This window comes from Eublepharis macularius, chromosome 14 (assembly GCF_028583425.1).
Source record: "Eublepharis macularius isolate TG4126 chromosome 14, MPM_Emac_v1.0, whole genome shotgun sequence".
NCBI classification, from domain to species: Eukaryota; Metazoa; Chordata; class Lepidosauria; order Squamata; family Eublepharidae; genus Eublepharis; species Eublepharis macularius.
In genome coordinates this window covers 33094325-33117518 of record NC_072803.1, presented here as the reverse complement: position 1 = coordinate 33117518, position 23194 = coordinate 33094325, and the positions used below count along the sequence as shown (strand labels likewise).

General features: G+C 46.0%; 1 protein-coding gene across 1 annotated transcript; it reads right to left on the bottom strand.

Annotated features, from left to right (window-relative positions):
• Positions 1-1066: 1066 nt before the first annotated feature.
• On the bottom strand, positions 1067-2253 carry TCIM (transcriptional and immune response regulator). Its single transcript, XM_054997214.1, has one exon. It carries the CDS (start codon positions 2199-2201, stop codon positions 1881-1883), a length of 321 nt encoding a protein of 106 aa, XP_054853189.1. The 5' UTR covers positions 2202-2253; the 3' UTR covers positions 1067-1880.
• Positions 2254-23194: the final 20941 nt, after the last annotated feature.

Below are 23194 nucleotides of genomic sequence, written 5' to 3'. Positions count from 1 at the left end.
GTCATATGGAAAATATAATTTAATTAGGAATTTTGCTCAAGTGGGTCAAGATGGCTCTTGTGTTTCTGTGAAATTTGTGTTTCTTTATCAAATTTGTGCAAGAGAACCTTCCAGTGGACTCTGTTCTGTGTTAAGAGCTATGGAGCTTAGGCTCAGTTATACCTTTTATATTATTTCTTTATTTTAAATAATAGTTTAAAGTGCTGAAATTTACATCTTTTTCCAACTTGTGGCTAGTGTCGTGTAGTCAGACCTCTGCTCAACCAGAAACTCATTGGATAGCATGGAGTAAGCTAACTTTCATGTATCAGCCTCAGTGCCTTATCTGTAAAATGGGGATAACATTGTTTCTACCACTCAGGCTTCTTAAAAGAACAAACAGATCCACATCATAAAGTACTTTGCATAACAAAAGTTAGAAAGCTGGAAAGATTAGTGATATAATTCTGACCCTGTGGAGCCAGTTTCCAGGAAGCATATGTTAGGCTTAATTTGGAAAAATTAAACACACACACACACACACATACAAACACGGATAAAAACTACATTTTTTCTGGGAGCTTTGTACACTAATTTAAGATGTGCTATGGATTGCTTCTTGCTTTTGGGGGGTATGGGGAAATCTGATTTCTACATTCTAAGAGTTTGGGAGCCCATGTGGCATAGCAGTGACCAGTGACACACACTCAGCCTAAACTACCTCGCAGGGTTGTTGAGAGGATAAAATGGAGAAGAGAATGAAGTAAGCTGCTTTAAGTCCCTATTGGGGAGAAAGGTGAGGTAAAAATGAAACAAATAAATAGTCTTCTCTGAATTCAGCATGACCACTGGGAAGGGGTTAGTAAGTTCTGTCTCACTGAAATTCTATCCCCCTTTAAGTTTAGAATCATCTAATTCTTATTTATACAAAAACCTCAGCTTTCTGTGTACTTAAGGAATGTCTGTAGTTGCTGAAATTTTGATCTGGCATATCAAGTCACATTAGTTAAAAAAATGAGGAAAGCATTAAAGACTGTTATTGTTGTTCAAGTAAAGCATTCCAAGCCAAGAGCATTTATATCACGCTTATAATTTATTTGCTCTGCATATTAATAAATTAATGCCAGCATTACCACAGTATTATCACAAAATCTCAAATATCTAGTTGCTTTGTTAAATTCATTACAAAAATTGTAACTGTGGCCCAAAAAATTGATTGACACTAAGAAAACTGATATTCTAGAGAAACTTTCACAGTTCAATCTGTTATTTTGTTTTTTTTTTAAAAAATTGTGCGCAAATAGTTCAAAGATCCACTTCGGCTAGGTAACAATCAGCAAGGATTGCTTCACGAGTCTTGAAAAGAAAGTTCCTCTCCTGGTGTGTGAATAAGACACCTGGACGGTGTGCATTTCACACATTTTAAACTAATGCAAATAGACAGTTGCTGATCGCTTTCTAATCCCTTTCATTCCAGCAGACAACTGTGAGGTTTAGGAAAGGCTTTAAATATTCAATAAACAAGTGTCAGGAAAGATTGTCAGACAGTAAGTTAAGAAGAAATATGAGCTCATCTGTCATTGGCCCAAGCTGGCTGGGAAAGGTTGAGTCTGACTTTTGTGGTTGTCCCCATTTCATCCTTGTGACTCAGGGACTGCTCCATTTTGCTCACCGGCCAGCTCCTTTCGCTCTCTTGCTCTTTACCGTGTGCAAATTTTGAGTCCTCCAAGCAAGCTTTTCACTGTCAGCACTGAAACAAGACCCATGACATTATTTTCCAGCTTTACACATCCAGTCAGTTTCAGAGTGGCTGGAGAAACTCTGGTGCGAAAATGATGGATCTGACTGATGATGATGAGTGGTGTCTCCTTTTCTGTTGGTTCCTCCTTTTGGTTAAGTCTTCAGTGGACTTTAATGGAGTGTTTCCCAAACTTCAAGAATTGGAAGAGTTTGTCTCTTGTCCTCTGCTTCAAAGCCATCAGTGCCCTGGCTTTCTCCTCCAAATCCTGGTCTGTTGTGAGGATGATTTTGGCCCTTTCCTCAGCTTTCTTGTCGCCAGAGTTTTTAAACAGCTTCTGGAGCGACTCTTGATCCAGGCTTTCAAAGATGTTAGCCACTGCTTTCTTGCGCAAGGCCGTGTCGAAGCGATAGCCATGGACTGAAGGGCTCACCCTCAAAGAGGTCGACATGGTGGCCTCTTGACTGCCTCTCGTTGTTTTCATCGATGTCGGATGCAGCAGTCGATGTCTTGGCTGTATGTTGCCCAAGGCTCTGCTAGAGAACTCCCAGTCATGGCATGGCTATTTAAAGGCAATTCAGAGCAAAAGCTGAAGTCTCAAGTTACAGCGATGACATCAGACTGAGCTCAACACCCAAGACCAACAGGCTGGGCTTAACAGTTCATTTGCCAGTATCCTCTGCCTGTCTTAGGAAAGCACTTTCTGCACTGAAATTGCAGAGACGTTCTATTACATATTATTAATGGGCACAGAATTGGGGGGGCCTTATTTCTTTTCTCTTTTTTAGGCTGTTCAATTTGGAGGCGCCAAACAAGGCAAACAGAAGGCTCAGGAAGGGAGAAGGTTATACAAAGTAAATCCAGAGGAGTTAGACATGTTAGTCTGTAGTAGCAAAATCAAAAAGAGTCCAGTAGTACCTTTAAGATTAACCAATTTTATTGTAGCATAAGCTTTCATTCTCGAAAAGCTTATGCTACAATAAAATTGGTTAGTCTTAAAGGTGCTACTGGACTCTTTTTGATTATACAAAGTAAAGTTAGAGACCAGAGTTTTCAAGACAAAAGATTTTTTTTCTGAACACCAATATGTAAAATATACTATTACATTATAATCCAGTGGTAAAGGTTGTCTCCATGGGTTTTTTTTCAGCTGGAACATGGTGGAATGGAGTTCCACCTCTTGAAAATGGTCACATGGCTGGTGCCACGTGGACGGCAATCGAAACTCCCCTCTGTCTGGAGATCAGGGGGCGGGGCCACCAGCCATGTGACCATTTTCTCCAAGGGCAACCTACTGAGTTCTACCACCTCTTTTCCCAGAAAAAAAGCCCTAGTTGTCTCCAAATACATAAAATCTTTGCCACAGATATCACCTCTCATCACATCAGATGTACAGAACAACCTGCATGGTGCAAAGAATAGTGTGTCAGACTAGGCTCAGATTCTCCCTGTGCTGCCTTGGGCCACGTACACTTACACACACTCAGCCTAACTTACCTCACTGGTTCAGTTGGGTAGCCATGTTGGTCTGTAGCAGAAGATTCGAGTCCAGTAGACCAGTGAGATTTTCCAGGGTAGAAGCTTTCAAGCTTGACTCTCGAAAATTTATACCCTGGAAAATCCCGTTGGTCTTTAAGGTGCTACTGGCCTCAAATATTGCCAGGTTGTTGTGATGATAAAATGGAGAAGAGGAGAGTGTTGTAAAACACTTTGGATCCTCACTGAGGAAAAAAGTGGGGTATGAATGAAGTAGAATAATAAAATAAAATAAAATATGATACAAAAATACAATGTAAAACTAACCACACGCAGGGCTTTTTTTCTAGGAAAAGAGGTGGTGGAACTCAGAGTGGAACCACAAGTGACAAAAGGCACAGATTGGACACTTGTCAGCTTCCCTCAAGTTTTGATGGGAAATGTAGGCAGCTTGGCGGAATGTTGGACAAGTGACAGTTGAAAAGTCCATTGGACAGGAGTCGGAGAGGCAAGCTGCAAGACCAGGATGCCTACATTTCCCATCAAAACTTGAGGGAAGCTGACAAGTGTTCAATCTGTGCCTTTTGTCACTTGTAGTTCCGCTCTCAGTGGGTTGTCAGCACAGGGGGCAATTCTTGGCAGGAGGTGGTGCCCCTGGTACCACATGCGTGTGCGCAAAGTGCGCACACGCTCCTAGGACCAATGATGTCAGTTTGGGTCAGCTGGAACAAGGGGGGAGTTTTTAAAAGTTTAAATCACCCTCGGTGAAAATGGTCACATGGCTGGTGGCCCTGCCCCCTGATCTCCAGACAGAGGGGAGTTTAGATCGCCCTCCGTGCTGCTCCAGCAGTGCGGAGGGCAATCTAAACTCCCCTCTGTCTGGAGATCAGGGGGCAGGGCCACCAGCCATGTGACCATTTTCAAGAGGTTCCGGAACTCTGTTCCACCACGTTCCAGCTGAAAAAAAGCCCTGACCACATGTATATTATATATGTCTATAGTACATGTGTCTGTAAGTAGAATTAATATAGTATAATATGATATATGTATATACTATAATCCAATCTACAGTATATATCATTAAAATTAAATTTCCTGGGTGCATTTCTTCAACAGCTTCATGCTTCAACATTAAAGGAGACAAAACTTTTCACGATAATGGATCCATGGGCTCTTGACCATGCTGCTCACTGGATGCCCCTCCCCTGCCCCAGCCTCACCACAAGATAGTTGTGAGGATAAATGGGTAGGAGAAAGGACTGAATAAAAATCTAATAAAATAAAAATGGACACTGGCCTATTTCTAAGGATTCCTCTAAAGCAGCTGTTCACAAACAACATGGCTTTCAAAGCAGTGATGTAAGCTTAGGGAGTAGACCCTTCAACAAACCGACAGGTCTACTCTGATCCTATATCATTCAAGCAACACTGTTATAGGACATCATAAGATCAGCCCCTGTCAACAAAGGCTCCTTCACCTGTTTAGCTTCTAGTTCGTCCCCACATGCTAAGAATGTCCTTCTGCTGTCTACATACAAAACAGAAAAAAACACAGAGGGGAACACTGTGTGGTAACAAAGATAATGAATCAAAGGACCCACAACAGTAAGGACAAGCAACTTAACACAAAGTACAGCACACACTTATGGTTTAAGTTACTAACCACATTTATGAACAATATTAATCACAAAGGCCACTAGCCTGTTCCTTTTCAATACAAAATGAACACAAAATTGTCACCTGACAATTGATATCCAATTTGGAGCTAGAGGAGAGAGTGCAGCTTTGTGGAACCGCACAACCACCAGTATATAGCGCTCTTGATAAAGAAGAGACGAAACAGGAGTTCAGCTTGCGCCCTGTTGAGCACACGGTGGCTTTCCGTCCTCCCTGTAGGGTTGGTGTCTGCTTTGTGGAATCTCCTGACTGGGGCTGGTCATTGGAATGTGTTCATCATTTGACCACCGTGATTAAGTCAAAGGAGTGACTTGCTTCAATAAGAGACAATTTTGGGATGTCTTCCCCATAGGGGAGTGTGGACTTTCTGTTTGTGCAATCTTTGTGTTCATTTTGTATTGAAAAGGAACAAGCTAGTGGCCTTTGTGATTAATATTGTTCATAAAAGTGGTTAGTAACTTAAACCATAAGTGTGTGCTGTACTTTGTGTTAAGTTGCTTGTCCTTACTGCTGTGGGTCCTTTGATTCATTGTCTACATACAAAAGACAGTCTCCATGCAAAACAAACAAATAAATAGACAATCTGACATGAAATGGGAAATATTCATCAGTGAGAGCGGGAGCACACTTCAGCCTCCTAGAAAATCTGCTGCTAAGCTAAAAGCCACCAACAGAAGCTCCAACAGGCAAAGTCAACATGCAGGGTTGGTTCTCTCTACCAGGCTCACAAACAACCGCTTGAGGTCTACCTGGAGCACGCCGAGCTGGCTTTTCTGGCTTTCCGGTCATCACTGCTAACAGCTCCTTTATGCTTAGCTTGCAGTTGTGCAAAAAAAAAAAATGCTCTTCAAACATATGCCCTGACCTGGATGGCCCAGGCTAGCCCAATCTTGGTAAGATCTCAGAAGTTAAGCAGGGTCTGCCCTTGTTACTGCTTACATGGGAGACCACCAAGGAAGTCTAGTGAGACCACCAAGGAAGTCTAAGGTCACAGGCCTTACAGTGTCGCCATAAGTTAGCTGCAACTTAACAGCAGATTCCACCTCCACAAACATGCAGATTTTAAAACAGCACGCCTGCTTTGTTTTTGTACTCTGAAATAATTAAAGCTAAAGCCAGAGCAAGTTTCACAAAACCCAGCCCTTGGGGGAAGGGGGGTGTCTTTATAATCTGAAGTCTGACAGGTTATGTTAATACAATCCTTTCCATTTATATTTCTTGAGTGGTGGGTATTTAAACCCAGGGGCATGGGGAACTGAGAGTGCCTGAATGAAGATATCTTACCTCCTGATTACTGGAGGATGAGTACATGTATGTAGAGATGGGCATGAACAGAAAAACAACAGCATGATGTTCATTGTTCGTTGCCATCCACAAACAGGGACTCACGAACACTTATGAGCATGACCTGTTCACGAACATGTTTGTGGTTGGATGTTTGTGGGGGCCAGCAGGCTCTCCTGCAGCCATCATCCAAGTTTGGTCAAGATCCCTACTGCACCACTCCCAGAAACCTTACTTGAGCAGGCAGCAGGAAAGGTACCAAAAATAAATAATAGCTTGGCCCAGAGCCTGGCAGCAGCCCTGGAACCTGAAGGGGTAGATCCCTATCCCACCACACACAAAGAAAATTCAAGCTCCAATGTACTCTGTCAAAATGCCAACAGCAGCTGTCTCTCTCCCTCTCCACTGTCTGCAAAGCCAGAGCTGGGAGCCCTCCTCCCCCTTGCTCTTTGCTCCCTTGTAACAAATTTGGAGCTCCACGCTTGAAAGAAAGACCTGCCTATCAAGCTAAATTGGGCTTAGATTGGGGTTTCCAGGGCAACAGCAGGAGTTCAGACAGAGTTCAGACAATCCCTGCCTAAGTTGCCAAGGGAATTGATTGCAGGTGCCAGACTGTCTGGCTTGACGAACAGCAATAAACGAGGCTTGCAAGGACCACCTGTTTGTTTAGAATGGGGCCTCACGAACTGCTTGTTTGCGAACAGCAGATTGGGCTGTTCGTGGCTTTTTTTTTGTTCGTATCGCTGTTCGTGCCCGTCTCTACATGTATGTATGCTGCATGGCTTTGAAACACTTTTCTCCCATAGTTGAAGCACTTCCAGATTTTTTTCCCCTCATTGGCCACAAAGTCTCCCTGTCATCCAAAGATAACCCCTGTGTTCTCAGGAGCTCCCGAGAACTGCAGCTCCCGACATGGAGATCAGAGAGGCCCTGTGGCATGTCGTGTGCTGTAATTGCAACAATGTGGGAATTTCCATTGACTCAACACATCAAGGTACATTATACCATCCATACATCCCCTCCACACATCACAACGATTTAAAGAGCCCAGACGCCGCTGTGGCTAGATCCTTTGCAAGGACACTGGGAGGGCAAGGCAGGCAGAGGGGTGGATAATGCAGACTGACAGGCGGCTGTGTGGCCAAGATGCAAGTCTGTTTCCTGGTATTCATGTTCTTCTGACGCTAGTGGAGAGTTCTTAACAATGAAAGCGCAGCAGTCAGATTCCCTGACTGTCTCCAAGTACGGGGACTTCCTTCAAACACCCACCTTTGTCCTTTTAGCTTGTCCCACCCATCTCCCTATTTAATCTTTTGGCTTTTTATCACATTAAAGAGATGCTTTTTATGCACAAGGGTATAATTGGCCATTGTCTGACCCAGAGTCTTTCTGACTGTCTTTCTCTTTGTGTGGGGGACCCTTCTGAGAATTGTCACGCCTTCTCAGAGTTCTTTTTTGCTTCCCTTGAAATTCCTCAGGCACTTCACCTGAGCTGAAACTGCCATGTTTGCATGAGAGTTTCAGTCGACGCAAAACCTTAGCAGATAAGCAGCCCCTCCTTTTCCAGACACATCTCAGTTTCTTCTCTCCATGCTGCCTCTTTCAGAGCCAGTATCGTATAGTGGTTAGAGGGTTTAAGAGAGCCAGGTTCAAATCCCCACTGTGCTATGGAAGCTCACTGGGTGAACTTGGGCCTAACCTATCTCACAGGGTTGTTGTAAGGACAACATGGAGGAAGGAACAAATGTTATTGCTCTTTGGAGAAAGGTTGGGATTAAAAGATACTAAATAAATGAACACATAGCCTTTTAGATGGAGGTACATATAATTTGTAAGTTCAGTGTTTATTTTTTAAAATACAGGAGGGGTGCATGTGTGTATGGGACCCAGAAGGGGACGTAGTTCAGTGGCAGAGCATCTGCTTTGCATGTAGAAGGCATCCCCAGCCTCCCCAGTTAAAAGGATATGATAGCACATGATACGAAATGCTTCTACTTAAGACCCTGAAGAACCACTGCCAGTCAAAGTAAGGAAGGAAGAACACAATACACCAATGGTCTCTGCCTTATTACAAAGCAGCTTTATGGGTTCACATGATTTGTGACGTGTCTTCTGGGCATATTCCTTTTATTTGAGGCATTCTATGGAAGTAGAAGAGGAGGCAGCAATTGCTCCAACTACTGTATTTGAATAATCACATCTATCAACTCCACCCCACTCCTTTCCATCCCAATCAGCAGAAACAGAGCAAACAATCACAAGCAGTAACCATGGAGGAGACCAACACAGCACAAATAGAGGATGTTTCATCATCCCAGTAAGGGTGAGCAAATGCTCCCTGTTTCACATGAGTTTTTTAGATATAAAGCGCTGGATCCCGCAACCCACTATCAGAAAACTGGATGGTCATAGATCATTCTTATGTTCCCTTCCATTCAGCAGACCTTCCAACTGTGCTTATATACCACTCTTCTAGACAGATCAGTGCCCCACTCAGAGCAGTGAACAAACTCACTTTTATTATTATCTCCCCAATACCGTTGGGGAGCTGGGGCTGAGAGGAGTGGTTTATCCATGGCCACCTTCTGAGCTTATGGCAGTAGTGGATTTCAAACCAGCAGAGTGCTGATTTACAACCTAACCACTTAACCATTATGCTACAGCAGCTCTACAGGACCTCCCAAATGGATTGTGGTACTATATGTGTATGGGTCTTCCCTCACCAGCATCCCCATCTGGTCATCAGCTGGTTTGACTGGTTTCCCTGGCAACCAGCGGGAGAGCATGGGGGGGAGTGCAGCACTTACCTTGGTATCCCTCCAGGTGTGAAGAGCATGCATGGCCGATTCCAGATGACTAACCTTAAGTCGCTTCATGCCGCCCTCTTCCGGATCGCGACGGGGAAAATGCGAAATATCGCGTTTCCTCGCGCGAGTTTTGCGCGTCGTCACGCAAAACTCGCGCGAGGAAACGCGATATTTCGCATTTTCCCCGTCGCGATCCGGAAGAGGGCGGCATGAAGCGACTTAAGGTTAGTCATCTGGAATCGGCCCATGTCTCCATGTCCCACCATGATAATCTCACTTCCAGAAGTGATGTCATCACATCGAGGTGCAGGAGCATGCTCTTTGTGCCAAGGTTCCTTAAGAATCAGCCCCAAATGCTATATTACTTAAGAATCAGCCCTGGTGCAACAGACACACAGTCCCAGCCCCATGTGATGATGTCACTTCTGGAAATGATGTCATTGTGGTGGGGTGTGGAAGCTAGGGTTGCCAGCTCCCCTTACCTCCAGAGCAGGGGATGGGCAGCTGCTTCCATTTTTCAACTTGAGAAGTGCCTCATCAGGGCCTCTGCAGCATGTGCTCCAGTGGCTCAAGGCCTCTGTCCCCCTCCTTCCCCCTCCACTGGCCTGGTGAGTAGGGCCAGGGGAGCAAAAGGTGGAGCAGGGAATCTCCCCTGAGGGCTGGAATACTTAGTGAAGGGGCTTGAACTTGTTTGCCCACAATGCTTGCCAGTGGCAGGCGTAAGGTTCCCAGGTCCCTATACCCTCCCATTGGAGGGTATAGGAACCTGGGACTTACATGATTTAGTTTCCCGGAGACGTGCTCTCAGAGAGGCATGTTGTTCTCACTTGCAGAGAGGGCTAATTCTGGCCGGTGTGTGCTTTCCCAGGTTGCCTGCCAGTGGTGGGAGATCGCCGGGGCGGGGTGGGGGGCTTGTCACCTCACGCTGATCACCAGCGATTGGCAGACAATGGGGCAAACCCCCAGAAAATTGCCCGCCACTGGTAAGCCTATGCAGGGGATCACTAGATGGCTTGCCTCCTCCCACTGATTGGTAGGAATCACAGAAAGTGGATCAAACTACTAGGAGTTGGTCCACCAGTTGCAGGCATTTGGCAACTATGCCAAAGGCAGGTGTCCTCAGGCCTCAGATGGGCAGAGAAGGGGCTGCACCACCTTGTTTCTTTTCCTGCCCCAGGAACAGCACACTCCAGCTGTCCTTGCCTTCCTCCTTGGCCCTCACAGAAACCTGCTTTTAAAGGTTTCCTCTTTCCCAACTCTCTGAGTTTCCTTCCACTCCCCACCTTCCTGAGTGGCCATTCTCCCAGCCTATCAGGGAGGAGTAGGGTTGCCAGGCCCCCTCAACCTCCTGGTGGGGGACAGGGGCCTGGCACTTACCTTTGGGGAGGGGGTGGTGTGCGCGTGCAGAACACGCATGTGCGCCCCCCACGGGTGTGATGATGTCACTTCAGGAGTGACGGCATCATGTGGCCCCTGGGCAGGCCCGTTTTTGGGCACAGCAGAGTGCTCCTGTGCTCTGCAGCACCGGAAATGGGCTGTTCTGCCGTGGATTGGGCCCATTTTTGAGGCGCTGCAGGAGCACAGGAGTGTTCCTGCACTCCGCAGCGCCTCAAAATGGGCCTGATCCACGGCAGAACAGGCCCATTGGGGATGCTGCTGAGTGCAGGAGCGTTCCTGCGCTCTGCAGCGCCTCAAAACAGGCCTGATCTGTGGCAGAATGGGCCCGTTTTGGGGCGCTGCAGAGCGCAGGAGTGCTCCTGCGCTCCACAGCGGCCCCGATCCAGGCCAAAACATGCCAAATCCCGGCGGCTGTGGTGCATGGGAGCGTGCCGCGCTGCGGGGGAGCGCGCAAGGAAGGTGTGTGCCCCCCCACTGCTCAGGTAAGTGGGGGCGGGGTGTGGGGAGCAGGGGGGATCCCCCGCCCCCACTGGGGGTCTGGGATCCCTAGGGCGGAGTAAGGTTGCTGGTCCCCCGGTGGAGGCTAGGGATCCACTGCTCCCACCCTCCACCCCCTGCCACCACTCACCTGGCCGGCAGGGGGACAAGGTGGGGGAATGGGCCTCCCGGGGCGCATTTGTAGCACAGCACAACAATGTCACTTTGAGGAGCGATGTCATTGTACAGGCCGCAGGAGTGCTCCCATGCTTTGCGCTGAGCTAATTTGGGCCCCAAATGGGCTGATTCTTTGAGAATCAGCCTGACATGAAGCATGGGAGCACTCCTGCGGCCTGCGCAATGATGTCATTGTGCCTGACTAAGAGCACATGCGTACTTTGTGCATGCACAAAGGCCTTCAAAAGGCTGTGAGATCCATCTACTCAATATACACCATTTATAGTTAAAACATATAATGCCAATTTATTATTACTCAAACAATATTGGACAATATATACATTTTATAGAGTCACAGTTGTGACTCACAAAAACTCATACCCTACCACAAATTTTTCATTCTATTCACTGGGTGATGTAATTAATGGATTCTTCAGGAGGTTCTCCCTCTATATTAGACCCCAAGACAACCGCTTTACCTGGTTTATAATAGCCCCTTTGGGAGCCTTTCATCCCATCAAACACGGTCCAACCGATCCCTTCCAGTGAAGATTTAATGCCTGACATGACCAAAGTTGTTTTGGACCATTCATTTAGAGAGGAGTTACGTTATATAGAATTTTTTAGCCCTCCCGCTGGCCATCTGGGCTGCCACCCTAGGCTTCCCGCCCCTGAGAAGCAGTGGGAGGGTGTGCAGCAATGGTGCCTTCCACCCACTTGCATCAGAGGTCTCTATGCTCAGCCTCTTCCACTGACTGTTGTGTAAGGCAGGAATCTGCTGCGGTGGGGCCCTAGTTTGGGGGAAGAGAACACACACCTTGCTTTGCACCCAGAGGGTTCTAATTACGATTTCTGGTTAAAACTTTGTACTTTCTGACCTGGTTTGCATCTGGTTACCCAAAAAAGGTATCACATCATATTTAGAAACAGAAATTAAAATTTTATCAGTTTGTCTTGCCACCATAATAGGTACAGCTGATAAATTTTTCAGGAAAGGCCTTCTCTGAAAATGTTGTTTTACAGTCAGAGCCAGCTGCTGCTGTGGTTGCTCAACAAGCCTACGGTATTTAAAATCGTCCTTGTTTAAAAAACAAAAACAAATCACTACATACAACTGAAAGATAAACTGTTCTCTCTTTAATTTTTAATTAGTGAGTCATATTTTAAACATCCTGAAAATCTGTGCCTGGGGCTTTTTCTGTTTCTTTTTTTAAAAGGGGAGGGAAGGGGGCTGTTGTGATCACAAACTAAACATGTTTGCAGTCAAGAAACCAAATGAAGGAATGTTTATAGTCAATGCAAAATAACATTTTTTCCCTTCACAGTGCCATAGATATTCTCTTGTGATATAATGAGAATAGCATCTGCTTTCCCCCACACCAACACCACAATCCTGATCTGCTCTGGTTCAAGGGTAACCTAAAAAAGCTTGATAAGGGCAAACTCAGGGCTGAAATACTCAGGCAGAAGTAACATCCAGTGATCCTAGAGGCAGGCATAATCAGTTGATGGTTTCAAGCTCATGTTTTGCTGGGTCAGCAAGCTGTTGCATCTGAGATTTAGATGCATCCCATTAGCATGATTACAGTTATGATGGTTTTGGTTGCTGTTGTTTTTTACTTTGCCTTGGGCCTTTATTACAGCTCCTTTTTACTTTGCCTTAAACCTTTACCTCAGGAGGGTCCTGGTCACAACCAACATGCCTTTTATTTCCTCCGACACACAGAGCTTCAGGTGTTCTCTTCTTTACCCAGGCTTATACCCCGAAAACATCTTCCCTTTGGGGTTTGAATCTCACTACTAAAACTACCTGTGGCATTTTCCGTTTGGGTGACCTTTATATTGCTGGCTCCCTAACTCCCTCAGATTTTTGCTGCCACCAAAGTCTTTCGCCTTAGCCCTCTTCTGGTATTATAGAAAGGCAAGCTTTGTTGTAGACGTTAATATAACAACAATGACAACAACAACATTTGGTTTATATACTGCCCTTCAGGACAACTTAATGCTCACTTAGAACATTTTATGAAGCATGTTATTATTATCCTCACAACAATCACCCTGGGAGGTGGGTGAAGCTAAGAGAGCTCTGAGAAGCTGTGACTGACCCAAGGTCACCGAGCTGGCTTCAGGCGGAGGAGTGGGGAATCAAACCTGGTTCTCTAGATTAGAGTCCTGCTGCTCTTAACCCCTACACCAAACTGGCCTATGATGCAATGGTCAGTGTATGAGGGTGCCTGAGAGGTAAAAAAGGATTATTTTTGCTTAACCAGAAGTAGAATTTATTCATAAATGCTTATGTGTGATGATTGCAGAGATTGATAAGCATATTGGTTTTAGAATAAGTTCATAGCTTGGTGGTGTCAAAAGTAGTTATATCTTCTTAAAGGAATATTCCCAGACCCAGACTAATTTTCTACATAGATCTTCACTAACAGAATAAACACTCCTCTCATCCTTACAGACATAGATTCACTCAGGCTTTTCCACACATTTTCACTTGACTAGAGAGAATAATATCTCTCTGAGATACACACGGTGATATAACAACAACAACATTTGATTTATATACTGCCCTTCAGGACAGTGAGTCTGGCCCTTCAGACCGAGACACTCAAGAGCAGAACCACAAGTGACAAAAGGCACAGATTGGACACTTGTCAGCTTCCCTCAAGTTTTCATGGGAAATGTAGGCAGCTTGGCGGAATGTTGGACAAGAGACAGTTGAAAAGTCCATTGGACAGCAGTCAGAGAGCGAAGCTGCGAGACCAGGATGCCTACATTTCCCATCAAAACTTGAGGGAAGCTGACAAGTGTCCAATCTGTGCCTTTTGTCACTTGTGGTTCTGCTCTCTCACACAGTTTGCTTGACTTAGCTAGAATTTCTCAGAACCCCACTTAGATTCACTGAATTTGACAAAATGAACATTTTTGTCTCAGCACTCTGACTCAAAAACTGCAGTTCACTCTAACTCCTCAAGTACAACCCTCGTCCAGTCACAGCACTCTCTGTTCACCCATCCAGCCCCTCTCCTTCTTACTTCAGAAACCTGCATTTAAATCCACAGTAACAAATATTAAAAACACCACATTAACCAGCAAGAATAAACTATTCAAACTTCTTTACGTGCAAAACATTATAACAGTGCTTTCTCATAGCTCACCCCATAGTACTTGTCTACCACCAAAGCCACTACTTCCTCCAACACTTGGAAGGCACAAATTAAAAAGAAAATAAATAATCCTGTTCGGGACTTTTGAGCTGAGACAACTTAGGTGTTTTGCTGAGCATTTGATGTCTGCCCACAGACGCAGTGGATCTTACAGTCAGTTCTTGCCGTCACTTCTCAAATACATGCTGCTGACTGTGCATGTGCAAAAAGAGGCACTGCAGTCTACCTGGTGCTACTCATTTAAAGCATGCATCCACGTGCAGAGGTGCAAAATGGAGTCATATGACAAACAATTCTGTCAGTCTATTTAACTGACCCAACCATGGAGGCTTTTGATTGGGCAACTGGTTCTGAGCATGCCCAGAATACCTTGCACCTCTCCCTGAAAGTAGTCTCATACACTGCTTTGAAGAGCGGACTGGGATATTAAAACATCTCCTGAGCAGGCTGGGTTAAGTGCCTCCTGCAGTGATAATAGTAATGGGTATAAGCAGCTATTGTTGCTGTGGCTCAAGTCCAAGCCACACATACCCTATGGTGGTACAAGTGCCACGGGAGCAACTTGGTTCAGCTTGCTCCTCCTGACCCCCCAGTGGTCCTCCAAGCTGTGGACAACTGGGAACTTTCCCAGTAAGGTAAACAGCTGGTCTGCCCAAACTGATTTTTTTTTTTTGTAATTGTGATTTGGAAAGGAATCACTTGCCAAATGCAAGATACACTGACAAACTGTGTTTTTATGAACAGTATGTATATTTTCTAAATTTTACCAAAGTGCAAAGATCTGAAGCAGTACAAGCCTGTTTCCATCCAACTGCCTGGCCAAAAGTCATCTAGTCCCCTCGCAATGGTCAGCTGTTTTGCAGACAAAGAAGGAGAGAAAACCTTGGGTGCTTCAGGCAGTTCACAACAATGTAGTTTAATTGAAAGCTACACCCACCAACAATACAATCTAAAATGAGAATACAAAGAAGAGTCAGTTCAAATAGATAAAAAAACAAAACAAACACAGCAGCAGGAACCAACAAAGCAATAAATATAAACAACAACCAACTAAAATCACAATGCAACCAAAAACAGATGGGGAAAGGGGAGAGGGACAAAAACCAATTAAAAGCCAGCTAGATATTGGCCCAGCACTAAAAATGTCCAAAGATGGCACCAGGTGCAGAGAGAGAGGAAGAACATTCCAAAACCAGCAATCACTGAAAAGGCTCTGTCCCTGGGGGCCAGCTACCTAACCTCAGAAGGTTTCTTCCGTTCAAGTGTCAGGTGGCCTCCCTTTCATGGGTTCGGTCAATGGCCAACCATCCTTCAGAAGAGGAGGAACAAGGCCCCTTTCATTCAGCAGCAGCTGGGATTACTGCTCTAGTGTGTGCGTGTTATCTTGTTAGATCTTAACAATGTGGTTTTATTCTGTTACTGAGGTTTATTTAAGCTGCAGGATATAAATATCTTAAATAAGCAACATTAATAAATACCAGATTAGGGGAAATGGCCTTCCTTCCACAGGTCAGCATCCTTCCTGCCTTCTTCATTGTTGGCACGTCTACATCGGATTATCTCTTTTTCTTCCCTTCTCCCTTTTAAGGTATATATGCACACCATGCACATATACATGTCATGGCTTCTCCCAAAAGAATCCTGGGAATTGTAGTTGGATGAAGGTGCTAACCCCCATCAAAGAACTACAGTTCCCAAGATTCCCTGACAAGAAAGGAATGAGTATTACATCAGGTAAATCAGTAATGTAGCATATGTCAGTAACCTTCAAATGAACTTCAGCAGACTGGAATTTCACCACTGGGGAAGAGAGCCAGAGAAGGTCAACGAATCAATGAGGTTTGTAAAATTTAATTCTTGGAAATTTTGTGGGGAATAACAATGTTTTGGGAATGGGAGACACAATGTCACGTCATACCTGAATCCCCATCCCACTGGCCTTTGGTGTGGCCATTCCAATTAAAATGACCCTTCAATCTGATGACTGAGTTTGGTAGGAGTTTTGTGATCTTTTTGATGCCAGTCCTCATTTTTACTTCCAAACTGCAGCAAAATAAAACACGTTGTTAAAGCATTTTTAACTACATCCTTTCATACTGATGAATGGAGAACAAAAGCCACCCCACCTTTTTTTTTTTACTTGTGTGTAAGAACCAGCATTTTGAACTGTATACCAGTTTTAGGGTGTATGTTTTTAGTTTTATTTAAGTCACAGTTTGTTGATTAAAAATCAGGAACCTCCTTTTTGCTTTGTGCTAACTTTTGAGCTCAGAACAACAAACTGCAGATTTCAAATGTTCAGTGGGCATCTGGGTTAGTTACTAGAAACATACAGTGCACTACTAAGAAGAGTTGCTCCCAGGGCCGGCGCCAGAGGTTTTGGCGCCTGCGGCAGCGTGCCTTCCGCCTCTGCGCGGCGTGATGACGTCATCGCAGACGTCATCACGCGCCGCAGGGGGGCTGGGCGGCACGCCGACCGCCGAAGCTGCGGGCTGCTGCTGGAGCGGCGCGCGGAGGCTGCTCCGCGCGCCGCCCCAGCAGCAGCTCATGGCTTCTGCGCTCGGCCGGGGCGGAGGAGTGCGCAGCGGAGCTGAGGTGGCTGGCTGCAGCAGTAGCTGCAGCCAGCCAGGCAGCCCCGTGCCGCCGCCGCCACATGCCCCAGCCGAGCGCAGAAGCTGCGAGCCGGGGCTGGGGAGGCGCGCGGAGGCTGCTCCGTGTGCCGCCCCAGCAGCAGCTCACGGTTTCTGCGCCCAGCTGGGGTGGAGGAGCGCGCAGCGGAGCTGGCGTGGGCTGGCTACAGCTGCTGCTGCAGCCATCCAGCCAGCTCCGTGCCGCCGCCGCCGCACGCCCCAGCTGGGTGCAGAAGCCGCGAGCCGCTGCTTGAGCGGCGCACAGAGGCTGTGCCCGGCTGGTGTGTGTGGCGGCGGCGGCAGCAAGGGGCTGGCTGGCTGGCTGCAGCAGTAGCTGAAGGCAGCCCAGTCACTCCAGCTTCGCTGCGCACCCCTCCACCCCCAACACCCCCTCCAGCGCCCCTCCCGTGCACACGCGCCCGAGGCCACCGCCTACCTGGCCTCCATGGGCGCGCCGGCCCTGAAGTTGCTCCAGTTTAAGCCAAGTGAAGTCAATGGGCCTAGACAGGAGTAACTCTGCTTAGGATTGCACTATTAGCCTATTGGCATCTCGAAAGTTCAGACCTCGGAAATCTAGTGGGTCTTTCAGATGCTATTTGACCTGGCTCTTGCTCTTTGACAGATGACCTGCAAGGGAACTTGGGTGGTAGTTGTTGGACATTCTGGACAAGACTCTCCTCCCGCATGTGAGTGCAAGGCGAGCCCTGAATTTTGCTAAGTTCCCCCAGCATACTCTGGCCCCGCCACAGCAAACACCCTTTCCTGCCTCTTCCACGGCAGAGGGCTGTTGGGCAAAGCATCCAGCTGTCTCCCCACTCACCTGGGGTCATGGTGCCCAGGGCTTTTTTTCCTGGAAAAGAGGTGGTGGAACTCAGTGGAGTTGAAAAATTTTCAGAGAAAATGGTCACATGGCTGGTGGCCCCGCCCCCTGATCTCTAGACAGAGGGGAGTTTCGATTGCCCTCTGTCTGGAGATCAGGGGGCGGGGCCACCAGCCATGTGACCATTTTCAAGAGGTTCCGGAACTCCGTTCCACCACGTTCCTGCTGAAAAAAAGCCCTGTGGGTGCCCCATCCAGAGGTTATGTAGGTTACTCGAGGAGCAGATTGGGTGCAGAGAATGGGGCTCAGCTGCCATGGGGCCATGCACAGATGGTTCCCCATGGTAATCAGCATCCTATGCTGCACCAGGCCACTTGGGCAGGGCAGGGCATGGGGACAGGTATTCACTTTCCCCACCCAATGGCACCTATGGACTACACTGTGATTTTTCATGGTGTAACTTTCAGCCACTCTGGGGGGTGTTTCCACGCTCAAAATGGTTTAGGGAGCTGACTACCTCACTCTCTGCCCCCTGGCCCACCCCCTGGCCTGCCGGCACAGGGACTTACACCCTGGTTATGCCTGCACCCAGCCATTGTAGTTGGCTGCTGATAAGGGCCCCTGGCAGAGTGGCAATGAGTTACTGCACTGTTATGGGGTGGTTATGCCAGCATAAGTCCAGGATACACTGGTGTAATTCCTCGTCGGCTTCCAGAGTGCTTTTGCCCTCCCCCCAAGATTGCACTGTCAGCATCATGTGTTCATGTGAGGAATGAAGAGCAGAAAGACAGCCCAGCTTAGGTAAACTGAAGCTGGTGGCAGTGAAATGTTCTTCCTACTTTGCTCTCTCCCAACCCACAGAGCCTCTGGCTGCACACCCAAATTTATACTCGGAGACAGAAAGTGCAGAAGAAAAGCCTGGCTTAGGAGCTTCCGGGTTGTGTGCAGGGGTGTGCTATTAATTAACTCCCCTCATGATCCTTCGCATCTTTCCTGATAATTGCAGCTTCCTTTCCTATAAACTGTTACCACCAACCAATGCAGCAAAAACTACCCCAAGCATCTTTTTAAAAAACCCTTGGCCCTATAACACTTTTAAGGAATGCCACTGCTTCTCAGAGTTTCTAGCTAGAGTTAGATGAAACTGGCATGCAATGCAACCTTCCAGGGCAGGTTGCTACTTTGGAACTACATGTAGATTTAGCCAGTTTGCTGTTTAATGGCAATGTAGGGGCCAAGGGAGGCTGTTTTCACATGCCTGGAAAATCATGCAAAACTCACGGCACAACGGTGTCTTCATAGAGTGATTTCCCATCATGATCCCGTTTAATGGTGTGATTTCTGACATCATTGTGCCATTAAATGGGATCATGACTAAACATGGGTACAAACGGGGGGGGAAAACCCGAACAGGCCATTCGGTGTTCATTCCCAACGATGAACACGAACAGCCGACCAGACCCAAACATGTCCCGTTACCAAATGTGTTTGGTGTTCGGTGTTCATTGGTGCCAGAGCGGCCCCCTTAGCACTTAGAGAGCCCATATTCACAGGGAATGTGCAGCAGGATCTTCTCCAGCTACCACCCAAGTTTGGTCAAGATTGCAGTATGGATCTTGGAGTTATACATTCCTGGAGGGAGGGGGTAGAGCCCTAGCCCAACACTCCCAGAGACCTGACCAGATCAGGCACTAATAATCAGGGTGAGCCCTCAGCCGAGGTGCCCACTGAGCTTGGCCCCAGGGCCTGGCAGCAGCCCTGGAACCAGAGGCTTGAGAGAGATAATGCCACAGGTGGCTGACCTAGCTTGCTGCATTACTGTTTCTTCAAAAAGCATATGTGTGACATTTCTACAGGTAATTCTGCATGCAACTAATGATGGAACGACACCAACTGATTTGTGGAGAACTGATCTGGAATTTCATAGAGGTGTAATTGCCAGACTTTGCAGCTCCCAGTGGACCCAGTCTGGACATATAAATCACTGGTGTACTTATATGCAAAAAGAATCCAATATGGAGAGTATCCAGTGACCCTAATATCACATTGTTTGAATACATCCAATCCCACTAAGCTAAAAAAAAATAGCTATATGCAGGCATATATTTCTAACATAAGATCATTATTTACATTATCGCTGCAGCTTCTGCCTCAACTTTATGATCTGAATTATTTAGCAACTCTGTAACAGCTTTGCTCACCTAACTGATCTTCAGTGAAAGAGCAGCTCAAAAAAAATCTTTTCTTCTCCAGAGAACACAATGAAGCTCATTAAACTTAACTGAAAAAGTTCTACCTTGTGTGTATTGGGGGAGCAACCCTCCATTAGAAGACCATTTCTTGGTATGCTTTGTCCTTTCTGCCTTACCTGTATAATTTATTCTTTAGAGTAACTGGTTGAGGGAATAATAAGATCCATTCTGCTGGAGCATTGTGTCTGTGCCATATCAATTTTACGGGGTATCTTGTCACTGAATGTTTAAGTAAAAGAAAGAAAGAAAGAAAGAAAGAAAGAAAGAAAGAAAGAAAGAAAGAAAGAAAGAAAGAAAGAAAGAAAGAAAGAAAGAAAGAAAGAAAGAAAGAAAGAAAGAAAGAAAGAAAGAAAAGAGGCTGGCCACTGCTTGTTGAGGCTTAAAGTTATCAGCAGGGTCCCAGAGAAGAGGAGACCAGAAAAGAAGTCAACTGATGCTCACTGCATTTTGCTTCTGTCAGTGACAATTCGTGACAACTTTCTTGTACTCTCAGAATCCTTATACCCTGCATACTCCACCATCAGAAGGTAGGCCACACAAAGAGCTTCCCTGCCCTGATTTAGCTTTCTCATTCATCCTCATCAATGCCTTTCTGTGGCAGAGCAGAGATCTCTTCTCTTTTCTGTCTTATGCAACTTGTTCAGTGACTCACTGCAACTAGGGTTGCTAGCTCCAGGTTGGGACATTCCAGGACGTTTGGGAGCAGAGGATGGAGAGGATGGAGTTTGAGGAGGGTAGAGTGCTTAATAGGAATGTGATTCTGTAGAGTCTACCCTCCAAAGCTGCCATTTTCTCCATAGCTGACTTATGGCAACCTGGTGGGGTTTTCTAAGAGGTAGTTTGCTGTTGCCTGCCTCCGCAACCCTCGTCTTCGTTGGAGGTCTCCCATCCAATTACTTACCAAGGCCAACCCTGCTTGGCTTCCAAAATCTGATGAGATTGGGTTTACCTGGACTATCCAGGTCAGGGCATAGTAGGGATCCTTAATTTGAATTTCTTATCCTTGGTCTTTTGATCCACTTCTGCTTCTTCCTTGTGTAAACCTGCAGTTCTTTATTTTTTCACCATTTCACCATTTTCTGTTCCATGCACTATTTCCACCCCCGCCCCCATGTATTTCTTAATGTTATTTGTGCATTGTTAAGTCATCATTGGTAATTGAAGAAAGGCAGTCATAGAGTCTAATCAAAGAAGCATTAAAAATTAACATTTGTAAAGGACTGCAGTATGATACCACATAATAATATGATCACAGCACGATAAGAAGAACCAATATTGTGTATCTCTAAAGGGCGGGACATTAATACTCTATGCTTTGATCATTCACAACACATGCTGAAACACAGGATTGAGTAATTCAAATATAAGATGGAAGTGAATGAAGAATTCTAGAGGGATATGTGGCCACAACTTCACAAATGCAAATGCAATGTGAAATTAGTGTACCTATTTTTGTCTGAGGCACACTAGAGAATTTGTCCTGTCTAGGGGGCCTCCACGCCAAGGCCCAGCTGTGCCAACAATAGGAACAGACCTGCTCAAAAAGTAGGCAGATGGCATTGATGGGAAAGAAATAAAAATCATATTCTTCAGGTAGCATTCAGCATGTGTCTGCTTACCCCAGATGTTGCTAGTGGCATCTGGAGTGGGTTAATTATTATGTTGCTGGCTTCCTTCACTATACATTTTCCCATTTTAATACACAGCTTCACACTGGAATCATCAGCAAGTAGGGCTTAATTCAGAGAGATATTTTGGTCACAGACAGTGTAGGTTTATTTATTCTGCCAGTTTCAGTTAAATCAAAAGGGAAACAAAACCTTTACAAACCTGCAATTCCACTGAGAATGAAACCTCTACTAACAAAAGCCACTGCTTATAATACAGAGAGAATCTTTCTCTTACCCCCTTGCAAACTGACTCTCAGAATGTGTTCACAGTAGCTCAGAAGGGGTTCCAGCAAGAGTAACTCCATCAAACATTTCCCAGCAGGAAGGTTATATTTAAAAGATAGCTTTTCATGAGAAATGTCACCATTAAGGAGGCAGTCCCAATATGCATCCTCCTCTACAGACAGGTAATTCTACTGCATCTCTGGGTGTGATTGAACAATCTAGCACCACCTAATGCAGACATACAGCTGAATAATTACCCACCATAATCTGAGTCTGGTTGGAAAGCAGCAATGCCAGGGCAGGATACATGGAGAGATATTCCAGGGTATAGATGGGAGTTCATAAATGTGTATAATTATCAGGACTTTTTCCAGCTGGAACGTGGTGGAATGGAGTTCCGGAACCTCTTAAAAATGGTTACAGGGCTGGTGGCCCCACCCCCTGATCTCCAGACAGAGGGGAGTTTAGATTGCCCTCTGTGCCAGCAGTGCAGAGGGGAATCTAAACTCCCCTCGGTCTGGAGATCAGGGGGAGGGGCCACCAGCCCTGTGACCATTTTCTCTGAGGGAAACCCACTGAGTTCCACCACCTCTTTTCCCAGAAAAAAAGCCCTGATAATTATTGAACTATTCTATTTCCTACAGCACCTCACTTTGGAATTAGAGAAATAACTAGTTTGACTTAGTGAAAAGTATCTCGACACCTAAGTAAGGTTTTTCATTTGGATTCACCCAGACTACACAGTTGTGGTACAGTACTCAGAGTGTTGATTTAGGATGTGAGTTCAAATCTGCCCTCTTCTAAGAAGCTCACTGAGTGACCTTGAGCCAATGACTCTCTTTCCGCCTAGCCTACCTCACATGAATATTTTGAGGATAAAATGGGGTGGGAAGATGGTGTACAAATACATGAGACAGATTTTCAGAAACAACAACAAAAAATGTCCCAAGTGCTGCTGAATATCAGCACTTAAAGTTTTATCAACCGCACCTAGCCAAGAAAAGTGACTCAGGCTTAGATGTGCCGTTACGCCCTGCTGCTTAAACAGTAAGTAAGCTGACAAAGCCAGATGTCCCTGCCATCACTCCCTCGCTTTAGCTTTAGCAACAACACAACGGAAAAGAGTTGCAAACTTGCAACTCCCTCAACTGTTTGTAAAACTGAGGGGCATGGAGTAGTTCACATAGAATTGGGGTGTGTGTTTCCATTGTTTCTGCACTGCAACATCGTTCAACAGGCTGTCCTGGGAAATGGGCAGAGTTATTTCTGCAAATTCGCCTTCTGCTCAATTAATGGAACCTCCTTCTGAGCACACATCTGCTTCCCCACATTGCTAACTCCCGGTCTGTACATGAATACAGTGTGGCTGGTCAACTAGGACTTTCCCAAGTAGAGCCACCCTTTTCTTCAAAGC